The sequence below is a fragment of the Mustela nigripes genome, chromosome 2 (genome assembly GCF_022355385.1).
Source record: "Mustela nigripes isolate SB6536 chromosome 2, MUSNIG.SB6536, whole genome shotgun sequence".
Lineage (NCBI taxonomy): Eukaryota > Metazoa > Chordata > Mammalia > Carnivora > Mustelidae > Mustela > Mustela nigripes.
The window spans coordinates 91,356,022-91,376,650 of record NC_081558.1 but is presented as its reverse complement, the minus strand read 5'-3'; the positions used below and the strand labels follow the sequence as shown (position 1 = coordinate 91,376,650).

The 20,629-nt window shown below is 48.7% G+C and overlaps 1 protein-coding gene across 1 annotated transcript in view; it reads left to right on the top strand.

Annotated features, from left to right (window-relative positions):
- Positions 1-513: 513 nt before the first annotated feature.
- KY (kyphoscoliosis peptidase) overlaps positions 514-20,629 on the top strand; it is a 43,776-nt gene continuing 23,660 nt past the window's right edge. Inside the window, exons 1-5 of the mRNA XM_059387978.1 lie at positions 514-686; positions 3,884-3,946; positions 7,587-7,649; positions 18,037-18,111; positions 19,857-19,919. Of these exons, the coding sequence (XP_059243961.1) occupies positions 551-686; positions 3,884-3,946; positions 7,587-7,649; positions 18,037-18,111; positions 19,857-19,919 (400 nt within the window). The 5' untranslated portion in view covers positions 514-550. The remainder of the gene's footprint in view (positions 687-3,883; positions 3,947-7,586; positions 7,650-18,036; positions 18,112-19,856; positions 19,920-20,629) is intronic.

Below are 20,629 nucleotides of genomic sequence, written 5' to 3'. Positions count from 1 at the left end.
CCTACAGAGGAGGCCGTCGACCTCCAAAACCCACACAGGCAAGAAGGGGGACCACCCCGTGCTCTTTTTTCCTTTTCCAGAACGGACTCGCACTGTTGACAGCGTTGTGTGGTGTCAGTGTTTGCAGCCCCTTCCGCAGGCGCCCCGGGAATCCCTGGAGCCCGCGGGGGACGAGGCAGCGCAGGGCCAGCCCCGGGGAACAGCGCCGGAGGCCGGGACGAGCGCTCCAAGTGCACCGGGCGGGAGGCTCTCTGGAGCTGGAGGCTGTGGCGCCCGCGGCCCGGGTGCAAGTCAGGGCTCGGCTGGGGACTTCTTTTCAAAGGTGACTTAGAGCGGCTTCGTTAGGGTAGCGCCCTCCCGGGCGGGCCCTAATGGCGTGTTTGGCAGAGTCAGCGAAACGCGGCGCCCAGCGGCTCGGCGGCGGCGGGGGAGCGCCCTCTCCCGCGCCCTCGCCGTCTCCCGCGCCAGCTAGCGGCGCGCACGGGGCCATTTGCAGAGCAGGCAGCGTCGAGAGCGGCCGCGGCGCCACGGCGGGGAGCGAGGCGGCACCATGGAGCTGAAGAAGGACAGCAACGCCGTGTCCATCGACATGCTGCTGATCGTGCACTCGGAGAAGCGGCGCGCCGCGCAGGGCACGCACTCGGACCGGCAGGCGGACCCGGGCGCGCTTCCGCAGCGCAGAGGAGGTAACGCGCGCCGGGCCCGGGCCCCCCGGCCCCCCGCACCTCGGCCTCTTCGCCCTGGGGCCCGCCCGCCGGGGGGGCGCCTCAGGCACCCCCGAATGAGGTCAGCGAGACCGACCCTCTCCCGGTCGCTGCCTGCGCCTCTGCGCCCTGGCACCGGCGTCCCGTGGCAACGCGCAGCCCCGTGATTGCTCCGAGGTTGACTCCCTGCGTGAGCTGGTCGGTGCTTCCGTCAGCCCCCTGGGGAGCCACCTTCCTCCCAGCCACTCTCTGATGGGTGCACAGCAGGGTTAGAAGATGCCTTGGAGGAAGGGGGCCAGAGCCTCGGGCCTGACCCCTGTGTGGCCGAGACCTGCTCCTCACATGGCACATTGCGGAGCACAGGGGACCCAGGGAAGTCTGTGTGCTGAATTAGACTTTTTGACACGGAGCTTGCTTGGTGTCCTTGCACAACTCCTGGCCTCAGTTTCCCCTATCTTGGCCTCCCACAGTAGAAGCCTTAAAGGGTGATGTAAAAGGCACACAGGCTTGGGTCAGGCCAGCTAAAATCTGCTTTCTTCCACTCTCACGGATCTATTAATTTTACTCTTCCTACAGACTTTCGGAGGAAAGTCTGAGGAAGGGTAGACTGGAAAAATAAAGTGACTGTTTATAGAGAAGTTGTGGAAAGCAGCACTCACTGTAATCTCCAAAGAGGACACACTGAAGAGAATACAGATGGGGAAATCACAGATGTTAGATAAGCCCCTCAGAAGTTAGGGAATCAGTTTTAGGTGTAGGAGGAAGCCCTCCCAACCCTTCTGGGGGGCTGGTGTGAGGTTTGTGCTAGGCTGACCATGGGCCAGTGCTTTGGGAGTGATGTTTAATAACCCATGGGGTAGAATGACTTCTGCCTCCTGCCTGCCCTCCAGCACCAGAGCTCCTCCGAGTCTGCCTCTGGCTCTTCTGTCTGCAAAGGCCCTGTGTGCACTGAACCCCCACCTTCTACCTGCCCCACAGAAGCAGTGGTGCTGTGATTCGTTTGCCCCCCACCAGTCACACAGGCTGGAGCTGCCCCATAGTTCCTGGTGACCTCTTGGGGAAAGAAATAGATTCTGGAGGGCTGTGCATGTTATCAGGTACTCCAGTCTCTGGAGGGATTTGGGGCCAGTTGTTTGGGTTACTTGGTTCTTTGATTCTCAGAGCTGCTCCTAGGAGAGGTGGAAATGGCCCACCCGGGTATTTGTAATGAGGAAATTGGTAAGTCCACCTGCTCCTTGATTGAAAAGAAGCTGCCTCTCCTCCAGACACTGTGGTTGAGAAGGCCTCCCCCAGTGTGTGGCAAGGCCAGAGGGCCCCCAAGAGGCCCAGCTCCTGGTCAGCCTATGAGCCCCCTCCTCCCTTCCCCCCTCTGATTGCATCTCTCCTAAAGGTTCCAACACTAGAAAGAGAGGACGAGGAACACAGAGAAGCCCCAGAAATGGCAGGGATCAGGACTGTTCCCTGAGGCCTCCCACCCCTAGCACACACCCTACAGGACGCCAGACCAATACATTTCACACTCATGGCCACAATGCAAGGCAAGAAGATCCTGCTTGCCAAGGGTCTGTTATTTCTGCTGTTTGTCTCCAAAATTTTCCTGAAGGAGGTTTCTCCCAGACACTAGACAAGCAGAGAGACTGGTGTCACTTATTTACAATCAGCCTGTACCGAAGCAGAGGGAGAGTGTCCAGCCTCCAAGTCTGCTGGGCAGTGTTGATGTCCAAGAGACCCCTGGCTAAGCCGGCCTATGGGCCCACACAGCTGAAGGCAGGGAAACACTGAATTAAATTAGCATGTTCCGAGGCCTCCTGTTGGGGCACAAGATCCAAAATGTCCCCACACTTCTTCCAGGCATCTCCTCCTATCTCCCCTCCAGCCCAGGTCCTTGGCTCTGTGAAGGAGGACCTGAGCTCCATAATTGTCACAATGCAGAGGACTAAGTAAAGATGTGATCGGGTGGCTTTCTGCTGTGTCCTTGTGGCAGAAAGAGTCAGAAGGACAAGGAGGCTAAAAGAGTGTGTGCCCGGTGGCCAACAGATGCTCTCTGCTCTTTCCTCTACGGCCCTTCCATTCTCCTTTACACAGTGTTTCTCAAAAGCATGCCTGGACACCCTCACCTCCTAACCTGTGCCCTGGAGGAGGTGGCCTAAAGCCACCTCCACCCAGTTTAAAAGTGCCCCATAGTCAGGTTTCATTCCCCCAAGTTGGTGTGATGTGTGCATTCCGCTCCACACAGGTGTCAGCAAGGGTTCCGAGCTGTAAGCCCGGATCCTAGCTGCAGAGAGCACTGGAGAAAAGAAGAGCATTGGGAAGGGACTGGGGGACTTGCAGGGGTTGCAAGGGCTAGAAACCCGGGCTGGAGGCCGAGCTTCCTGGAACAGCACCATCAGCTGCCCAGCTGAGCTGGTCTGTTGAGGAAACCTCAGTTGCCACCAAAGGACCCTAGGGACTCCTTCCTCATCAGGAGCTTGATCTTACCGCAGCTGCTCCCATTGCCAGAACGTACACCATTTCTGTGCCAGGAACTCGACCTCGTAGCTGCCACTTCGAGCCATGACCAGAGAGAGAGAGCGAGAGAAAGCGAGAGAGAGCGAGCGCTTCTCTCTTGCATCATCAGGTCCTAAGGTGGAAGCAGACACAGGTCCCTCAGAGTGGCTGTGCCTGGGCCACACTTGTCCATGGTGCATAGGTCCATAGCTTGTCCATAGCTGCAAGGGAGGCTGGGAGACTATCATCCAGGGAGAATTTTCACAGTTTTCCAACAATCACTTGAGTTTCCTATAAGGATAGACCCTCTTTGCCCACCCTCTACCTTACATCATAGCTCTAAAAGCGGGAGATTCCTTGCATAGGGAAATAGGTAGGCAAAATGAATGATGAACATTTTCCACAATGTGCCTCCATATTCATGCAGCAGAGATATGGAGTGAAAAATGGGCATCTGTACTGTGGAAATTCTCCCCGAATGATCCTGACAATCACCTTTGAAAACTGCTATTCTAATATTTTCCTTTAATGTTTTAAAGTGTGTCTCATTTGTGGCAGCCTCTCCCGGATGCCGACAGAGCTGGATTCCTCCAGCCCCACCTCAGCCCAGATGCATTAGTAGCTGGCCCATCACTTGCTGGCCTGGGTCTTCCCACCATGGAGACCCTCAAGCCAGACCCTATATTCCACAGGATTCCAGGGCGTCAGAAACGGGATCCGGAGATGGCAGAGATTCGAAGGAAATGACGTGCAAGGTAACTCTCTTTTCATCTTATTTTTTATGTCTCTGTAATTCAACACATTGAAAAATGATGGAAGCATTCAATTTCACTGGCTGTAGATATCTAATCAATCAGAAAGTGGCTGCTCGTGATTCAGCCATGCCTCTGGGGCCACTGTGACCCCAGAAAGTTTTCCCTGGCATTGCATCCCCCAAATTTTGCGTGCGTTCCCCCTGGAAGTGGGGTTGCTCACATCAGGTCCGGTATCTACCCTTTGAAAATTTTTTCAGAAAGGGGGTGGCCTGTTTGGGGACATTATTACTCCAGGCCTAGGGAGATGGGTGCTGTATTCCTGTCTGGCTGGGGACCCAGAATATAGTAAGATCTGAGAGAAGTCCATTTCCAAAGCCTCCTTTCTCTGGTGCCAGCTGTCTGTCACCCTGCAGGCCCAGAACAGCTCTGGGAATGCCATCCATGGACTGACCCTACTAGGTATTTTTCTGCACCCTTCAGAGATTCATAAGCCCACCTTCCAAGAACAAACATCAGCGAAACTGCACTGTGGGCACATGAGAATTCTAACAAGAGTCATATCTCCACTCCTGGGGCCCCACTAGGGGTCACATTCAGATCTGGACTCATCAAATGCTGGCATGAAGAATCCTCTGCAGGTGGAGAATCGGGCCCCCAGCTGAATGAGACCAAACAGCTATGCTCTGCCCTCCTGACAGTAACAAAAGGGAAGGATGAAATTCTAAAAGTAAATGCGTTCATTCATTCCCTCATCAAAGGTCTGAAGTGTTTCCTTCATGCCAGGCAGGATTCTAGGTGTTGGAATAAAAACAGTCAAGACCCCCTGCCTTCGTGGGCCCATGTTAATGATTATAATCATAATGCTTTTCACTGCAATAGAATCCCAGCTCCCTGGAGGTTAAGAGCTTTCCTGTGTTCCCCGCCCTATGCACGAAGACAGATCATACTTGAGACATGCTCCTGCCCTGGGGACCAGCCCTTGGAGTCCTGGCTCGTGGGCATACATGGTGGGATGGCTTCCTGACCATTGTTTCAGGGCCATAAGACAATAGATGCACCTGCTCTACCTGGACCAAAGCAGATGCCAAAGTTAGAAAACTAGACTGCAGGCTCATTAGAATTCTGAGAATCAGACCACCAGCAACCTGTCCACAAAATGCACAGCAGGCAATGCAAATATGCACGCTTGGCCAGCGTACAAGCGGGTGAGTGGAAAAGTGGGTCGAGGTGGGAGGGAAGAAACACAGCCATCTTCATTTGTTACAGCTTTCTTACCTTGAGTTGTCGGAAATTCATCTTAAGGCTTCTCAGCCATGTTATTACGTTAGGAGACGATTGAAATACAGTGAATTTATCCTACTTTCACCATCTTTAAGGCCCCTGATTTGAGGGAAGGTTAGTGGGAAAATACAACAAAATAAAGAGGATCACGGGGCACCTGGCTGGCTTAGTAGGTGGAGTGTGCGGCTCTTGTGGGCTTGAGCCCCATGTTGGGTGCAGAGATTACTTTAAAAAAATAAAAATATTTTTTAAAAATAATTTTTAAAAAAATGAGGAGTGTGAAAGTAGTTCTTCCCAAACCACCAGAGAAAACTGAGTGTTTCAGGTAAGTGGAGGCCTGGAGAGAGGCTCTGCAGAGCCTGGAAAAGATAAGGGTTGCATCACTCCACCAGTATAGGTATTTTAAAGTAAAATTTTATGTATGTTTTCAAGTTGCACATGTGCATGCAGAAACTAGAATCACAGCTTCTCTCTCTGTGTTTTCTGATGGTGAGACTCTGTGTACATACTTCCTTCACTGGCGTCCAAGGCACCCAGCCCTGGAAACGGGATGGCTTTCATCTGCAAAGGAGGCAGCTGATGGCTTGTGCTGGTGGAGTGTGCACAAATGTGGCCGAACATGGGGCAGATCCAAAAAGGCACATGTTCCCCTTCTCACTGCCCTGTGTGCTCCTTGAGCCGGGGTGTTGGCAGGGTGGGGGGAGCCTGGACTGCTCCAAACTTTTCCGAGCAGCAGGTGTTCGGGCCCAGCCAACCCCACTAGTTTGCCCGGCAACGGGCTTCCCCTGCTGTGATTGGCTACTTTCCTTGGTCCTGGCTGAAGTCTGCCTAGCAGCATGGGGACCGACACCCCATAGCCACAGGGAAACCAGTTGTGCAGCCCTGACTATAAATACCCACAGCAGCTATGCCAGCCAATCGTCCTCCTTGAGGATTCCCTTCCCGGATCCTGTTTCCTTCATCTGCCAGCCCAGCAGGAGATGTAGCCAGCTGTGGCTGAAGGAGGCAGCCTCGCTGTCCTCGCTTGAGTCTGGCCTAGAGCTCCAGACAGACATCATCGTGGATTGGCACACTCAGTGCTCCTAGCCCTTGGCCAGCCCACCGACCTCAGCCCTCAGGGTGAGGGTCCTGGCTGGGCCTGCTCATAGGAGAAGACTAGAGTAGGCAGGTTCTCCAGGGCAAGACCCTGCCAGGGGGATCAAAGATCCAGCCCAGCTCAGTGACCTGCCTATCCACCTTGACCACCTTCTGCCTGGGCCCAGGTGTGGGAAGCCCTGAGTGGCAGATCTGGTTGGGTGCACAAAGGAAGATGTCTGAATGGAACCTGCTGAGACCAGCGCCCCAAAGGCAGGCTATTTCCAGACCCAGGCCCTACCCTTAGCGACCACTTCCAGTGGCAGGCTGGACACTTTTTGCAGACCAGTGGGAGGCCAGGTAGAAGGTGGCAGGCCAGGGTGGTCACTGTGGAGGAAGGCCCTGCTGCCACAACCCTGGTCCTTCCCCAACCCCTCCCCTGATACCTGCAGCAGACTCAGCAAGACCAGGCCGCCACAGCAGCTGGTAAGGGAAAGATGTAGGAAAAGGCGTTGCTTCATAAGAGAGGCAGGTAAGCCTGTGGGTTCCCCCTTCATGGCCTGTGGTAGGAATGGGGCCTTTCTCACAGCAGCCTGATCCCACTGGGCTCTGAGGACAGCTCAATGTTCCAAAGACATAAAGATCCCTAGTGCGGGATCCCTAGAACATTTGCACAGTGGGGGCCCTGAGAATGTCCGTGAAACTGACCCATACTGCAGGTCACCCCAACTCCTAAACAGGAGTAGAAGGCAAACTGTCCCCATTCTGTTCAGAGGGAGGCAGGAGCTTGACCTAGAAATCAGGAGACTGGGGGCTCAAGTCCCTGGGGGCAACATCTTTAGCCAAAAGTTAGGCCCAGGCTGCAGGCCTATCAGCTATAAAATGGGGGTAGGAGCCCCACTCCCCGGGCCACTCCACAGAGAGGGTGATGATCAGCAAGGCATCCCTTTGCACTTTGGCGGCTGAGCCCGGCCACACTGAAGCTGGGACCCATGGGAGGGGCACCCTACTTCTCGAGAAGAAGCCCAGCCTCTGCTGGCACCGCTGAGAGATGTAAGGGTATGTGCCCACAGGTTCACAGTCACTTGCCTCTGCATTCGGGTGTGTAAAGGGACTGAGTCACATGTGTGTGCACACAGATGGGCACACATTTAGGCCAGGCTTGGCATGAGTTTACCCCCCACCAGCCTGCCTTTCTTGCAGATGCACCCAGCTCCCTGGTCGGCCCGGGGCAAATTCCGCGCCATTGTCCCAGTGGTCACTGCGGATCTGTCTTGCTTCACAGGAAGCCTGGCGGAGAAGCAGCATCCACAGCAGACCCAGGTCATCACTTCCTACGACAACCAAGGTAAGGATTCACCATGCCCCGTGGCCTCTCCTCCAGCCCCCATCTGTCTGTCTCTGCTCTCCAGGCCAGAACCACGGCAAGGGAAGAGGCAAACTTTCTTCTCTGCCCTATGGATGCTGGAGCACCCTCTCCATCTCCCTCTCCTTCTCCCCGCATCCCATGGGAAGCAGTGAGAGGCTGCGGGATGACATGCGAGAGAGTTATCAAGTCCTTGGGCCACAGAACCCACAGCTGTCCTCAGGGCCCTTGCTGTCATCACCAGAGCTAACATTTATGAGTGCTAACCATGTGCCAGGCACCCTGGTGGTCCATTTACATAATTATCCTCCTGCAAATGAACTTCACACTCATGTGATCCGTACTGTCAGCTGGCCTCGATTTATAGATGAGTAGTAAACTGAGGCTTGGAAAGGTTGTCATATGTCCAAGAGCACAGAGCCAGAAAGCATCAGAGTGGGGGGCCACCTGACCCCTACCTCCCCATGGCCACCCCCAAGACCTATGCTGTTAACCCTCGCACAGCAATGCTTTGACAGAGCTTCTGGAAAGCAGCCTTCCCCCTGCCTGCTCACTGTCCAAGCCTTCCCTCCTCCTGAGTCACTGCGGTTCCCTGGCCTCTTCTTCCAAGACGCAGCCTTCCAGGGCCTTCCACCCAGGGATGAATTTAACTCAGCAAAGGGAAGTGAGAGGGCCCTTCCTTGAGAATCCTCACTTCACAGGGATGGGTTCTGGGGGACTCTGTGGGGCTCAGACAAGGGTGTCACCATGCTGACTCTGCAGTTGACTAGATCTGGGAACACAGGGTATGGGGCCGGGGGGGAGTGGACATGGGGGGGGGGGGGATGAGGCGGCAGGGGTAGAGACAGGAGGACTCTACAGCTACTTCTGGAGGGGAGACCAGGTTAATTAGAGACAACCGCCCCCTCAATAACCCCACTCCGCCCCTAACCACATAATAACCTCCCACCTTGGTTTCCTGCTCCGTTTTAAAGACTGAGGGCCTGGTACCTGAGAGCTCTCTTAGACTCAGCCCTAAACTTGCACCCCTGCTGTTCTCAGTGCTGATGCCCTGACTTGTAAGGAAATGATCTGACCATGTCCAGGGGGCAGTGGTAAAGTAGGAGTCCCGGGAGGACTCAGAGTCTCTCGGGGAATTGCCCTCAGAAACAGACTAATCCAGCATCCCCATAGACAGGCCCTGGCAGGCAGTGAGGAAAGGCCTGTCAAGATGGATTAGCAGCAGGAGGCCAAGTTTCCTTGCAACCAGGGCCACTATATCTCTTGGCAGATGGCTCCAGAACAGGCACCACTCAGCGGGCCCCCTGCCTTCCCCCTGAGCACACCACCCAGACAAACCTAAGCCCCCTGCCTCTCCGGAACGGACCAGCAGCACACACCTCACCACAAATCAAAAAGAACCAACACCTCATGAACATGAAAGTGGATTTACCACTACATCACTCATCTTGCTTAGTTCTGGCTACAGTCCCCGTTGGGGTCATGGTGTTATCCCTGCTTGTGCACAGGAAAGCCGAGCCAGGGGATGCTGTGGTCCCCGAGCCTGGTGCACCTGCCAGGCCTCCACAGGGCACTGCCCCCACCGTGTCCCAGGAAGATGGGCATGGGAAGGGGCCCACAAGTCCCCAGAGCCTCACCTGGCACACCACACCCTTGCGCTCATGCTCTCAACTTGAAGGCCACTCACGTTCCCCCTCCTAGCACTCGAGGCTTCCAGAGAGCAGAAAGAATGGCAGGCTTGGTGTCCTAGGTGCAGAGCAGAGCCTTGTAGGTTGGAATAAGATGGGCCCAGTGGGGTCCTGTGAGAGCCTGAGCCCCAGTGAGGGAAAGGCTGCGCCTCTCTGGGGAGGAACTGGAGTCCAGAACAAAATGGACAAGGGTTCCTGCCCCTCCCTGCTGAGGGAGACAGACAGCCTTCAGAAGTAAAGTGCAGGGTGTTGAATGAGGCTGAAGGAAGGAACAGAGGCGGGAGGAGGATGGGGGGAGAGTGAGCTCCCTGGGGTGTGTGTTGGTTTCCTATGGCTACTGTAACAAAGTATCACAAGCTTGGTGGCTGAACGCAGATATTCTCTTCAAGGGCTCTGGAGACCACAAGTCCCAAGTGAGTCTCACTGGGCTAAGTGTCCCCAGGGAAGTTTCCTTTTGGAGGCTCCAGAGGAAAATCTGTTCCTCGATTCCTCCAGCTTCCAGAGGCTGCTGGCCCTTCTTGACTTGTAGCTGATCACTCCATTGTCTGTGACCACTGTCACATTGCCTATTCTCCACATAAGTAGCTCAATCTCCTGACTCCGTTTTATAAGAATCCTTGGGATTACACTGAGCCCACCAGATAATCCAGAATGATCTTCCTCTCTCCAGATCCTTAACTTAGGCACATCTCACAGTCCCCTCTGGTGGGTGAGGTAACATTCACAGGTCCCCAGAATGAGGGCCTGGATGTCTTTAAGGGCTATCACACAGCCTGCCATGTGAGGACAATGTAAAACAGAGTCATTGAGGGAGGCCACCCTGAGAAGATGACATTTGCATAAGGGAGGAGATGAGGAGACCAGTCTTATGGGCAACGGGGAAGAGCTTCTAGCAGGAGCACCAGGTATGAGAAACCTAATGCAGGGGGTGACAAACAGATCACTGGAATCTTGGAGTTTCGTGAGAGGGCTGAGAGGGCTGCCTCAGAAGATCGGTCTGTAATGGGTGGTTGGGTGGAATGACAGGAGCGTGATCCCCCGAGTCCCTGTGATTTCAGGCCCCAAAAGTGACTCCTGAGTTCCCTTTTGAGGCTTCTGTCCTGCCAGGTCCTGCACCCTTGTCCACACGCGGGCACTCTGGACCTTCATTGATGATGCAGGCACTAGGGTCACACTGCCTGCACTTCCAGACCTGGAACATTCCAGTGGGCTCTGCTCTGCAGAAGGAACGCTGAAGGCCTCTGAGTTTTCAAGAGCCCAGTGAAAGCCGGAATGGGTTAGCAAGTTAGGGGCATGAGAGATGCCCTTTGTCATCCCCCCAAGCCTCACGGGTGCCCCCTCCCCAGTGGTATCAGCACACTCTGCCGTCAGGGGGTCATCTGGTGATGAGAACTGCTGGGTGGGCCTTTCCCGCTGCGTTGGCCGGAGGCTGGTGAGGAGTCTGCAGAGCTGGACTGCCCCTGCCACCCTCTGGTGTGCTGCTTCCGGGGTAGCAGGGGCACTTCTTCTTGGGTGTGGACTGCTGCTCCCCGGGCAGAAACCACAGCACGCCTCTGCCAAGCACCTACCCTGGAGCTCTTTTTGAGTGTCTCTGAATTACAGATGCTTTAGCTGAGGCTTCCTGACTCTCAACTCCTGCAGGGAAAGATTTCCAGGCAAAGAACCCAGTTATTAACCCAAGTTCCAGTTCTAAAAAGCATTAGTGAGGCCCCTTCAGCCAAGGGTGGCAAGGATCTGACGTGAATCCCCCAGCCCCCGCCCCTGCTCCCAGCCACACACATACACACCCGCACATGTGTGCACACTCACACACACACACTCATGTGCCCACAGTCCTCGCTAATTAATCGACACTCCAGGCAGCCACTTCCAGTCAGTCAGAGTTAATGAACAATGGGAAATCTGTTTGCCATCTCTGCATTAGATATTCTGAGCAAATTAGGCCTGGAGACAAACCCTCATTCAAACCTGCAGAGACCTGGGGAGAAGCTGCTGAGGGAGAGAAGTCTCCTGACCAGGTACGAGGTAGACCCCAGGCGGTCGGCCATGGCCGTGCTGAGGCTTGCCAGCTGTGTCTCCATATCTCAGAGGAGAGGGAAAAGGAAACAAAGCTGGTGGCATCTGGGAAAGGGCCCCAGCAACCACTTGTCAAGGGGAGCAGGAGACACCTGTGAATGTGCTGCTCCTAACACACCCAAGGCTGCAGCTTCGGAGATGTTGTTTGGGTGACAACTGGCAGAACCAGGGAGGGGCACCATGGGAGAGCTAGTCAGGTGACCTGGCGTCCCAGGAAGGGCCTCCTGTGGGTTTGGTAGGACCGTTAAGATTGGTGTCATGGTATCTGACTGTACTTGGGCTTTAGTCCTTACTTGAAATCTTGCTCCAAATGATGTTCCACTCTTTATCATCAGATGATTGGTCAAGTTAATTTTTGTCTTAAATTAAGAGTTTTATGTGATACAGGAATGTAGTAGTCTGCAAAATCTTACCATTTCACACCTTTAGGAAGCACAGAGCTCCTCAGTGACTCTTGCTCATGTAAGACAGCACACCCAGGCCCAGTTTCTGAGGCAGAGAAGTTCCCCCTCCAGCCACCCTGGCAAGGGTCCTCACATACCTGTGTGTGTGATAAGAGTGGGTATCACACTCCCACAGATCAGGGAGACCAGGGAACTTTGTTGTTTTCCTCAAAGAGATCTGACAAGCAATGCTGCTTTGGGGGAGAGTCAGGAAATGGGGCTCAGGAGAATAGTGGAAGTTGAGCCCCTATCTATGAGCAGGTAGAGAAGAGGAAGTGCAGGAAAGAGAGAAGGGATTGGAAATGGCTGGTTGGACCTTGCAGGCCACATCAGTGTATCAGAATATCTCAACAGCCACCCTCAGCCAGGGCTTTAATAGTCCCTTGTTTTTCAGCTCACTCCTTCTTTGACAAAGAAGCATGGCTGAATTGGGGGTGGTTAGAAGGGCCTAGATGTTAGATGTGAGATGTTTGGGGAAGGGGTTTATTATTGAGCCCTAAACCAAATTGTTCAGGTTTGCAGCTTCTTACAGCTTCTGGGTATTGTTCCAGTCCAGCATTTTCTGAATTGTGTTTCACAAAATAGTACTGGGTCATACCAACTTCTTCACTGCAGGACTTCTCAGAGCATTACATGCTGAGACCTGAGAAAAGGGGAGAGAGTGGGCAGGTTTTTTAAATCTGTTTCTTGTAAGGCATCTTGCAGCCAAGTACAGCTTGGCACTCACTTTGGAAAACACCTGAAAGTGTTTCCGATGGAAAAAGTGGAAAGGCAAAGGATGACAGGCCCATGCAGCATGAGAAGACACATGGGAAATGCTTGCTTTTGGCAATGGCACCCCGATCCTAGGACCAGAACCGAATTATGCTTTGAATTCTGAAATACTTAGAGTCTTAATTATAAAATCACACACTGATTTTCTTTCACAGTGAATGTGCTAGAAACTACACTCAAAGTGATGTTAACCTCTACAGAGTAACGCTATTTGGAAGGCCACATTGTATCTTACAAAATTATTTGAGATTTACCCTCTTTGGCATGTAGAGCAAGTTTATGAGCCACGCAAGAAAGTCAATATTGTTACTCTGTGAAAAATAATTGCAATACACTTAGCAGGGGCCCTGTTAGTAAAAAGAACTCTTACAAAATTAATAAGAAAAAAATACATGAGTAGGAAAATAAGTAATTCACAAAAGAGGAATTTTAAATGGCAAATGAACATATGAAAAATACACTAAAAATTAAATACACAAAGATGAGATGTCATTATTCACTAATAAAAATTTCTGAGATTGATAAAAATCAAACACCAGTGAGTATATCAGTGACCTATTTTTCTATTACAGATCACCCCAAAACTCAGTAGCTTAAACCAGTAAGCATTTACCAGCTCACAAGGGCACAAGTTGGCCAGGCGTGCTTGCCTGAGACACACCCAGTTCACCGCAGGTCTTGGCCCTGTTTGCTCGTGTATTCGTGGTTAGCTGGTAAGTTGGCTGGAGACCAGGTAGGGTAGGGTGGCCTCACCTGAGATGCCTCTACTCTGTTCCACGTGGCCTCTCCTCCTCCAGCAGGCCAGCATGGGCTCATGCACATGGCATTTGTGGCTAGAATCCCAAGAATGAGGACAGAAGCTGCAAAATTTCTTGAGACCTAGGCTCAGAGCTTGCCCAGCATCACTTATATTAACATCACATGCTAACTAGCCAAACCACATCGTAAGGACAGACAGCTCACATTCAAGGGACAGAACGAAAGACCTCTCAGAAGTAAAAAGTTTTGTGACCAGTTTTGCGATCAAATACAGCAAACACAGCGGGCATCCTCTCATGCTAAGGGTGTGGTCCTCAAATGATAAAATCATTCACCACAAGTTTGCTAGTATATAACGAAAGTCTTAAAAATCTCTATAAGCTGTGATCCATACTTAAGAATTTATTCAAAGGAACTGATTTGAAAAGAGCGTAAAGAGATGTGTATCAGAATGTTCAGACATCGCTGATTATAAGAATAAAACATTGGGGAAAAGTTAACTATCCTACCAAAAGGGATGGCTTATGTGGATTATAAACCCTATGTAGAATAGAGTACTATGCAGCCCACTGAAAATGATGATGTAGGACTATATTCACTGACACGTGAAGAGCCAAGAAAAGAAAGCAAGTTATGAAGAACAAGTTTACTCTAACCCTGCTTTGGACTTTCACTCTTTATTTTATATCTTCCTGTATCATCCAGATTCTTATATCTTCCTGTATCATCTGCTCAGGCTTTTTTGTTCAGTAGGTATTTCTGTTTTTGTTGTTGTTTTAAATTACTAAATTCGAATTATATATAGTTTAATGGGTTTTAATGCATGCATAACGCTTGCTCATGTTATCACCCCTACATTCAGAATACAGGGCACTTCTGTCACCCCAAAATTCCTTTGTGCAGAATCTCCGTAATTATATCCTCTTGCCTCTCCTAAGAGTTTCTTTGCATTATTGAGAAGTATTCCTTTATATGGACATAGCACCGGGTGTTTACCCATTTACCCACCGAAGGACATTTAGGTTGTTTCCAGTTTGGGGTCACTGTGAATAGAGCTTCTGTAATGTTTCTGTCTAGGTTTCCATGTGAACGTAAGTGTTCATTTCTCTGGGATAAACGTTCAAGACTACAGTTGTTGGGTCATACATTCAGTGTATGTTTTGTTTTATATGAAACTGCCAAACCATCTTCCAGAGTTGCTACTTTACAATCCCACCAGCAGTGTGTGAGATCTGATTTCTCCACAACTTTGTCAGTATGTTATCACTATTTCTTATTACTGCTCTTCTAATAGGTATGATATGTCATTGTGGTTTTAATTTGTTTTCCTAATGGCTAATCATGTTGAACATCTTTTCTTATGCTTATTTGCCATCTGTAATCCCTTCTTTGGTGAATATCTATTCTTTTACTCGTTTTCTAATTGGAATGTCTTTGCACTTCTGTGAAAAATCAATTTGCCATATTTGCATGGCTCTATTTCTTAACTGTGCTCTATTTATCTATATCTGTCCCTTTACCAATATCGCACTGATGACTGTAGCTTTATAACACATCTTAAAATCAGCTGGCTGGAGTCCTCTAACTTTTTTTTTTTTTTTTTTCCCAAAATCGGTTTGACAACTCAAGTTGCTCTATCTTTCCATCTATATTTTAGAATCACCTTGCCTCAATCTGAAATATATAAAATTCTTGGGGCGCCTGGGTGCATTAAATTTATATAGATCAATTTAGGGAGAATTGCCAATTTAACAATATTGAGTTCTCAATTCATGAACATGGTATGTTCACCCACTTATTTATGTCTTCTTTAATTTTTTAATCATATTTTGTAGTTTTCAACATTCAGCTCCTGAACTTTTTTTTAGATTTACACTTAGGCATTTCAATTTTGGGGGGCTATAGTAAATATTAATTTTTTAACCAATTCCCAATCATTTGTTGCAAATATAAATATATTCGATTTTGGGGTGCTGACCTTGTATCCTGTGACCATGCTAAACTTTATTAGTTCCAGGAAATTTCTTTGTAGATTACTTGATATTTCCTATGTAGATAGATGTGTCATATGTGAAAAAGGAGAGTTTTATTTTTTCCTTTCCAATCGATAGGGCTTTTATTGCTTTTTGTTTTGTTTCATTTCACTGGGTAGTACTTCCAGTGTAATATTTATTAAGAGCAGTAAGAGTGGACATCCATGCTTTGTTTCCATCTTCAGCGGAAAACATTCCATTTTTGACTATTAAATATGCTGTTAGCTATAGATTTTCCATAAATACCCTTTTTCAGTTTAAGGAAGTTCCCTCCAATTCCTAGTTTATTGAGAGATTTTACCAATGTTAAATTTTGTCAAGCGCATTTTGTGCATCAATTGATATGATCACATGGTTTTTCTTCTTTGGCCTGCTAATATTATTAGGTGAATTACATTTATTGGTTCTCAAATATTGAACCAGGCTTGAATTGCCTAAATAAATCACACTTGATTGTGGTGTATTAGTCTTTTGCTATATTGCTGGATTTAATTTTCCAATATTTTTTGAGAATTTTTGTGTTCATAGGAAATACTGGTCTGAAAACACAAAGAAAAAGAAAATAAATATTGGGCTGTAGGGTTCCTTCCTTGTGCTATCTTGGTCCGGTTTGGGCATCAGATTAATGATGGCCTCATGAAATGGGTAATGAATATTTGCTACTCTTCTGTTTTCTGAAAGATCTTATTTTAAAAATTGGTCTTATTTCTTTTTAAATATTTCTTAGAACTTGTCAGTGACTAGACCTGGCATTTGTTTGTTTCTGAAAGATTTTGAACTACAAGTAGTTTTTAAAATGGGTACAGGGATACTGAGGTTATCTACTCATTGGATGAGTTTTGGTAGTTTGTAACTTTCAAGGAATTGGTCCATTTCATCTAAGTTGTAGAGTTTATGTACATAGGGATGTTTGTAGTATTTCCTTATTATTCTTTTAATACATATGTGATCAGTAGGGGTCTCACATATTTCATTCCTGATACTGGTGTCTTGATTCCTGATTCGTGTCTTACCTCCCTTTCTTTCTGCTCAATCTGGTTCTTATTTCGCTGATCTTTCCAAAGAACCAGCTTCTGGTTTCATTGATTATTATCTCAGTATTTCTTCATTTTTTTTCTACACCACACTATTTCTTGTCTCCTTCTGAAATTTCAATAACATGAATGTTAGACATTTAAGATTTATCCCACAGGTCCCTGAAGTTTTGTTCACTTTTTCTTGCTGTTGTTCATATTGGATAATTTCTATTGATCTTTCTTCAAATTCACTGACTCTTTCCTCTGTCATCTCCGTATTACTACTTAGTATATCCAGATAATTTTTCAATCTATTATATTTTTTAGTTCTAAACTTTCTATTTGTTTCATCTTTATAATTTCTGTTATTTTGTTGATTCTTGGCGTCTTTCCATTTATTTCAAGACAATTTGCCATCACTTCTTAGAGCATGGTTACTATGGCTCTTTGAAAGTCTGTCTGATAATTCCAAAATCTATGTCATCCTGGACTTACCATCTGTTGATTATCTTTTCCTTTCAAGTACAGTTACTCCTGGTTCTACCCATGCTGGGTAATTTTGGACTGCAGCCTTTGCAATGCTATGCAGACCTGCCCTGCACATTAACTTCCCAGTGGCCACTCGAGGCATTGACCTGCCCCATCAGTTTAGTTCCCAAAGACTGTGGTATGATGCAGTATGATGCTTAGGATGAGATCCATGTATGTTCAACACAGAGGTGACCAAAAGAGTTCATCCATACCTGCATAGATTTGCTTTCTTGAGCTCCCTCCCCTTCACAATTCACTTCCCAGTTCTCCAGCATGAAAGCTGGACCTTAGTTTCCCCACCCTGCCAGGTACTTCTCACAACTCTGTCTGCACCTAGAGACAATCAGTGGGTGACAGAGAGAGAGAGAGGAAAAAATTGAGTATTTGCTCTCACATTCTAGGGAATCATAACTTCTCTAGTGCCCTTCCTCAAAGACTCGGGTGCTTAAGACTGCTACACTGCTACCAACAGACTTTGCTAGGGGCTGAGTGAGGAAATAACAGAAAAAAGGGTGGGGGTACAGCAAGGAATTTCCCCCACACTCTCTGACCCTTAGAGGTTTCCTTTCTTAATCCACAAGCTGGAAGAAAGGACTTCTCATGGAGCACTGCTTCTCTCTACCCTTTGTGTACTTCTGGATTTGGGGTTGCCTTTGAGTCCAGTCTAAGTAATATGATAGGGAGGGGAATGGTGAGCTCACTGCAAATCTGGTGGTGCTTTAAATGCTAATCCTATTCCCCAGCTTGCCTTCTCCGATTTACCTTACTGAATCCGCAAATAGTCGCTCCATGCATTCTTTCCAACATTTATAGTCACATTCAGTGGGAAAGACAAGGTAGAATGTTCTTATTCCATCTTGCCTGGATCTGAAAACTGCTTGTATTTTGTTGGGTTTTTTTTTTTTTTAATTTTTTAAACAAGAGTTATTTGTATATTCAGAAGAAAGTTTAAAACCAGTTGTGTTTTGTTGTTCAAACATCTGTCACGGGACATTGCACTCTTTCCTGGCAACATCCAGCTGAGAATATCACCTCCCATTCCTTTGCAGGGACACAGCTGACTGTGGAGGTCCACCCTCGAGATGCCATGCCCCAGCTGCTCAAGAAGTTCTCCTTGGCTAAACGTACGTACGTACAGGGCTATGTGTGTGTGGAGGGCTGGCAGGGAGGAATCAAAGTCACTTAATGGGCCAGAGCCCAAACTAGGCCTCTTATGGGAGCAGGAGAAGAGTAATGTAGGTCTACACACTGGCAGGAGGCAGAGGCATGATGGGTTCATTCTGGGGCCTCTTTTCTCCATAAGTGATAGCCACTGTTCTTGAGTCTGTGCAGTTAGGTGTGGGTAACCCAAGGCATTTAGCTAAAGATGAATTTTATCACAAGAGTATTGTTTTTAGATGCCCTTTATTGTCTTCCCCAAAAGTGGCAGACCCAGTGGTAAAGATTTTATATTCATTAGCTTTTTAGTGCTTTGTTATAAACCAACATTATCCTCACCTTATAAGTCAGCAAAGTGAGGCCCAGGAAGGTAAAGTACCAGCTAGAAGTGGGTCAGAACCAGGTCTGCCTGAGACCTATACTCTTAGCCACATGCTTGGCTGCCTTTTGTGCAAGGTGCATAGACCCAGGCCCATGATGTCTATTCCAGATGTCTGGCCCTCTCCAGACATCTGTCTACCTTATGGCTAAAGAGGCCTAGGGAAATTCTGGCCAAGGAATGTCGACTCCAGAGCAGCCAGGGCTCAGGTTCTCTCTATGTCCATGCATGGGCAAGGCAGGGCCTTCTGGCTGCCTGCTCCTACAGCCATCGGAGGTCAGGGTCTCAGAAAGGCAGTCAGGTGTATAGCAGGCAGGCCCTGGAGTCAACTGGCTGGGCTCAGATCGCTGCTCTCACCTTGGACAAGTATCTTAACTTTCCTTTTGGAATCAAATTCCTCATCTATGGAAGGAGGAAAATAATTCACCTTCCTTCATAGGACTGTTGTGAAGTTAAATGAGATAATCTAAAGCATAAGGCAGCCATGGGAAGTGCACAAGAAATGCTAGCTTCTTGTTGAACCCTCATCACTCTACCAAATAATGGAGATGGAAATAAAATATAGATGTAAGAAACACAAGGACCACTGTTTCTCTGTGCCTCTATTCATTTGCATCCTTCCGTTGTTGTATTTATAACCTTCGGTGGGTTTCAAGGGTATGTAAAACAGCCCACCTTGACACCCTACTCCCCACTTCCTCCTGGTTCCATTAGGGACCCACATCTTCCTGACCTGGTTTCAAAGCAGCAGCCCCTCTCCTGGAGGAGTCTAATAACCCTTGGCAACCATTCTGTGTGAAAGTCCAGGATTAATAGGATTTGGTTGCCTTGAGCCTTCCTTCCTGAGGAATCATTTAATGATTGCTTGACCTTTCTGGGTTTTAGCTCCATAGGAACTGCCTTTCCCTCGCCCCACATTTATTTCTTCCCGTGGTCAGCTCTTATCTGGCAATGAATGCACTGGTGATCTTAGCAACCCCAGATGCATTCCAAGATGGCAGGGGACTCTGGAGCAAGGCGGAGCTCCAGGATCCAGGCAGACTCACAAAGGAACACTAATTGTTGATGTCAGAGTAAATCCTGCCTTTGTTCACAGACCACTGTTCTCTCTCTTGTCATTCCTTCCTTGTTGCCAGTGCTTCCTCAACCACAGGAGGAAGTCCAGAGTCATTCCAGCAGTAATGGATGGTGGGTGATATGGGAGCAAGAAGGCGAGGGGAAGACAGTGAGAAGGAGGGGTCAGAAGCCAGGACCACCACCTAGACTATTGTCTGTGCTTGCATTTGGATTTCTCTTGAAGCGTCTCCACTTCTGACCTTTGGGATATTGCAGGTTTACAAAGTGATAAAAATGGAAACACAAGACCCCGGCAGCCTGGAACGAAAGATGCCCACGGTGAGTTGCAACACCTGCTCCAGGGCCATTCTGTGGGATGGTAAATTGGTTTAGCCTCGTAGGCCAATCTGTGTGAGAGTTGGGGGCCACCCCTGGGCTCAGGATGGGGATGAGAATCATGATTGATTAGCAATGTCTGCCATGGACACGGGCAGGGTAATGAGAAGCTCACACACCATGTGACCCCAAAGCTGAAGCATAAACCCCAATAACAAGGCAACCCATTACAGAAAACATATTAAAAACAGAATTCAGAACTGTGTTAACTTTAAATGGAATGCCAAGCATCTGTAAGGTAGGAGGCATGTGAATACGCAGAACAGGACAGAGGGTAAAACCCTGAATGGGATGATAGATGGCCTGCCTTCTAATTCTATTTTTGTCCCTCACTCACCTTCTGTGGGCCTCAGTTTTCCTCTCAGTAGACCAGATGACGTCTAAGGTTTGGTAGAGTTTGGCACTTCTTCCCATTGTTTTGCTTTAAAATTAGAATAATTCAGTTAATGCCACTGGTATTTTAAATGTATTTATGCAAAATCATATTTAGAGCTTATGTAATCTCTTCAGAAGGTAAATTTAATGAGGCATAAATCATTGTGGGTATTTTTAATGTTCAGATATTGTAAAATGGAACCAAGAAAGGGTAAAATTAGTAATAGGGTTTTGAGTCCTATTTTAGAAATGTCATCCTTCTTTTCAGTGGGGGCAGG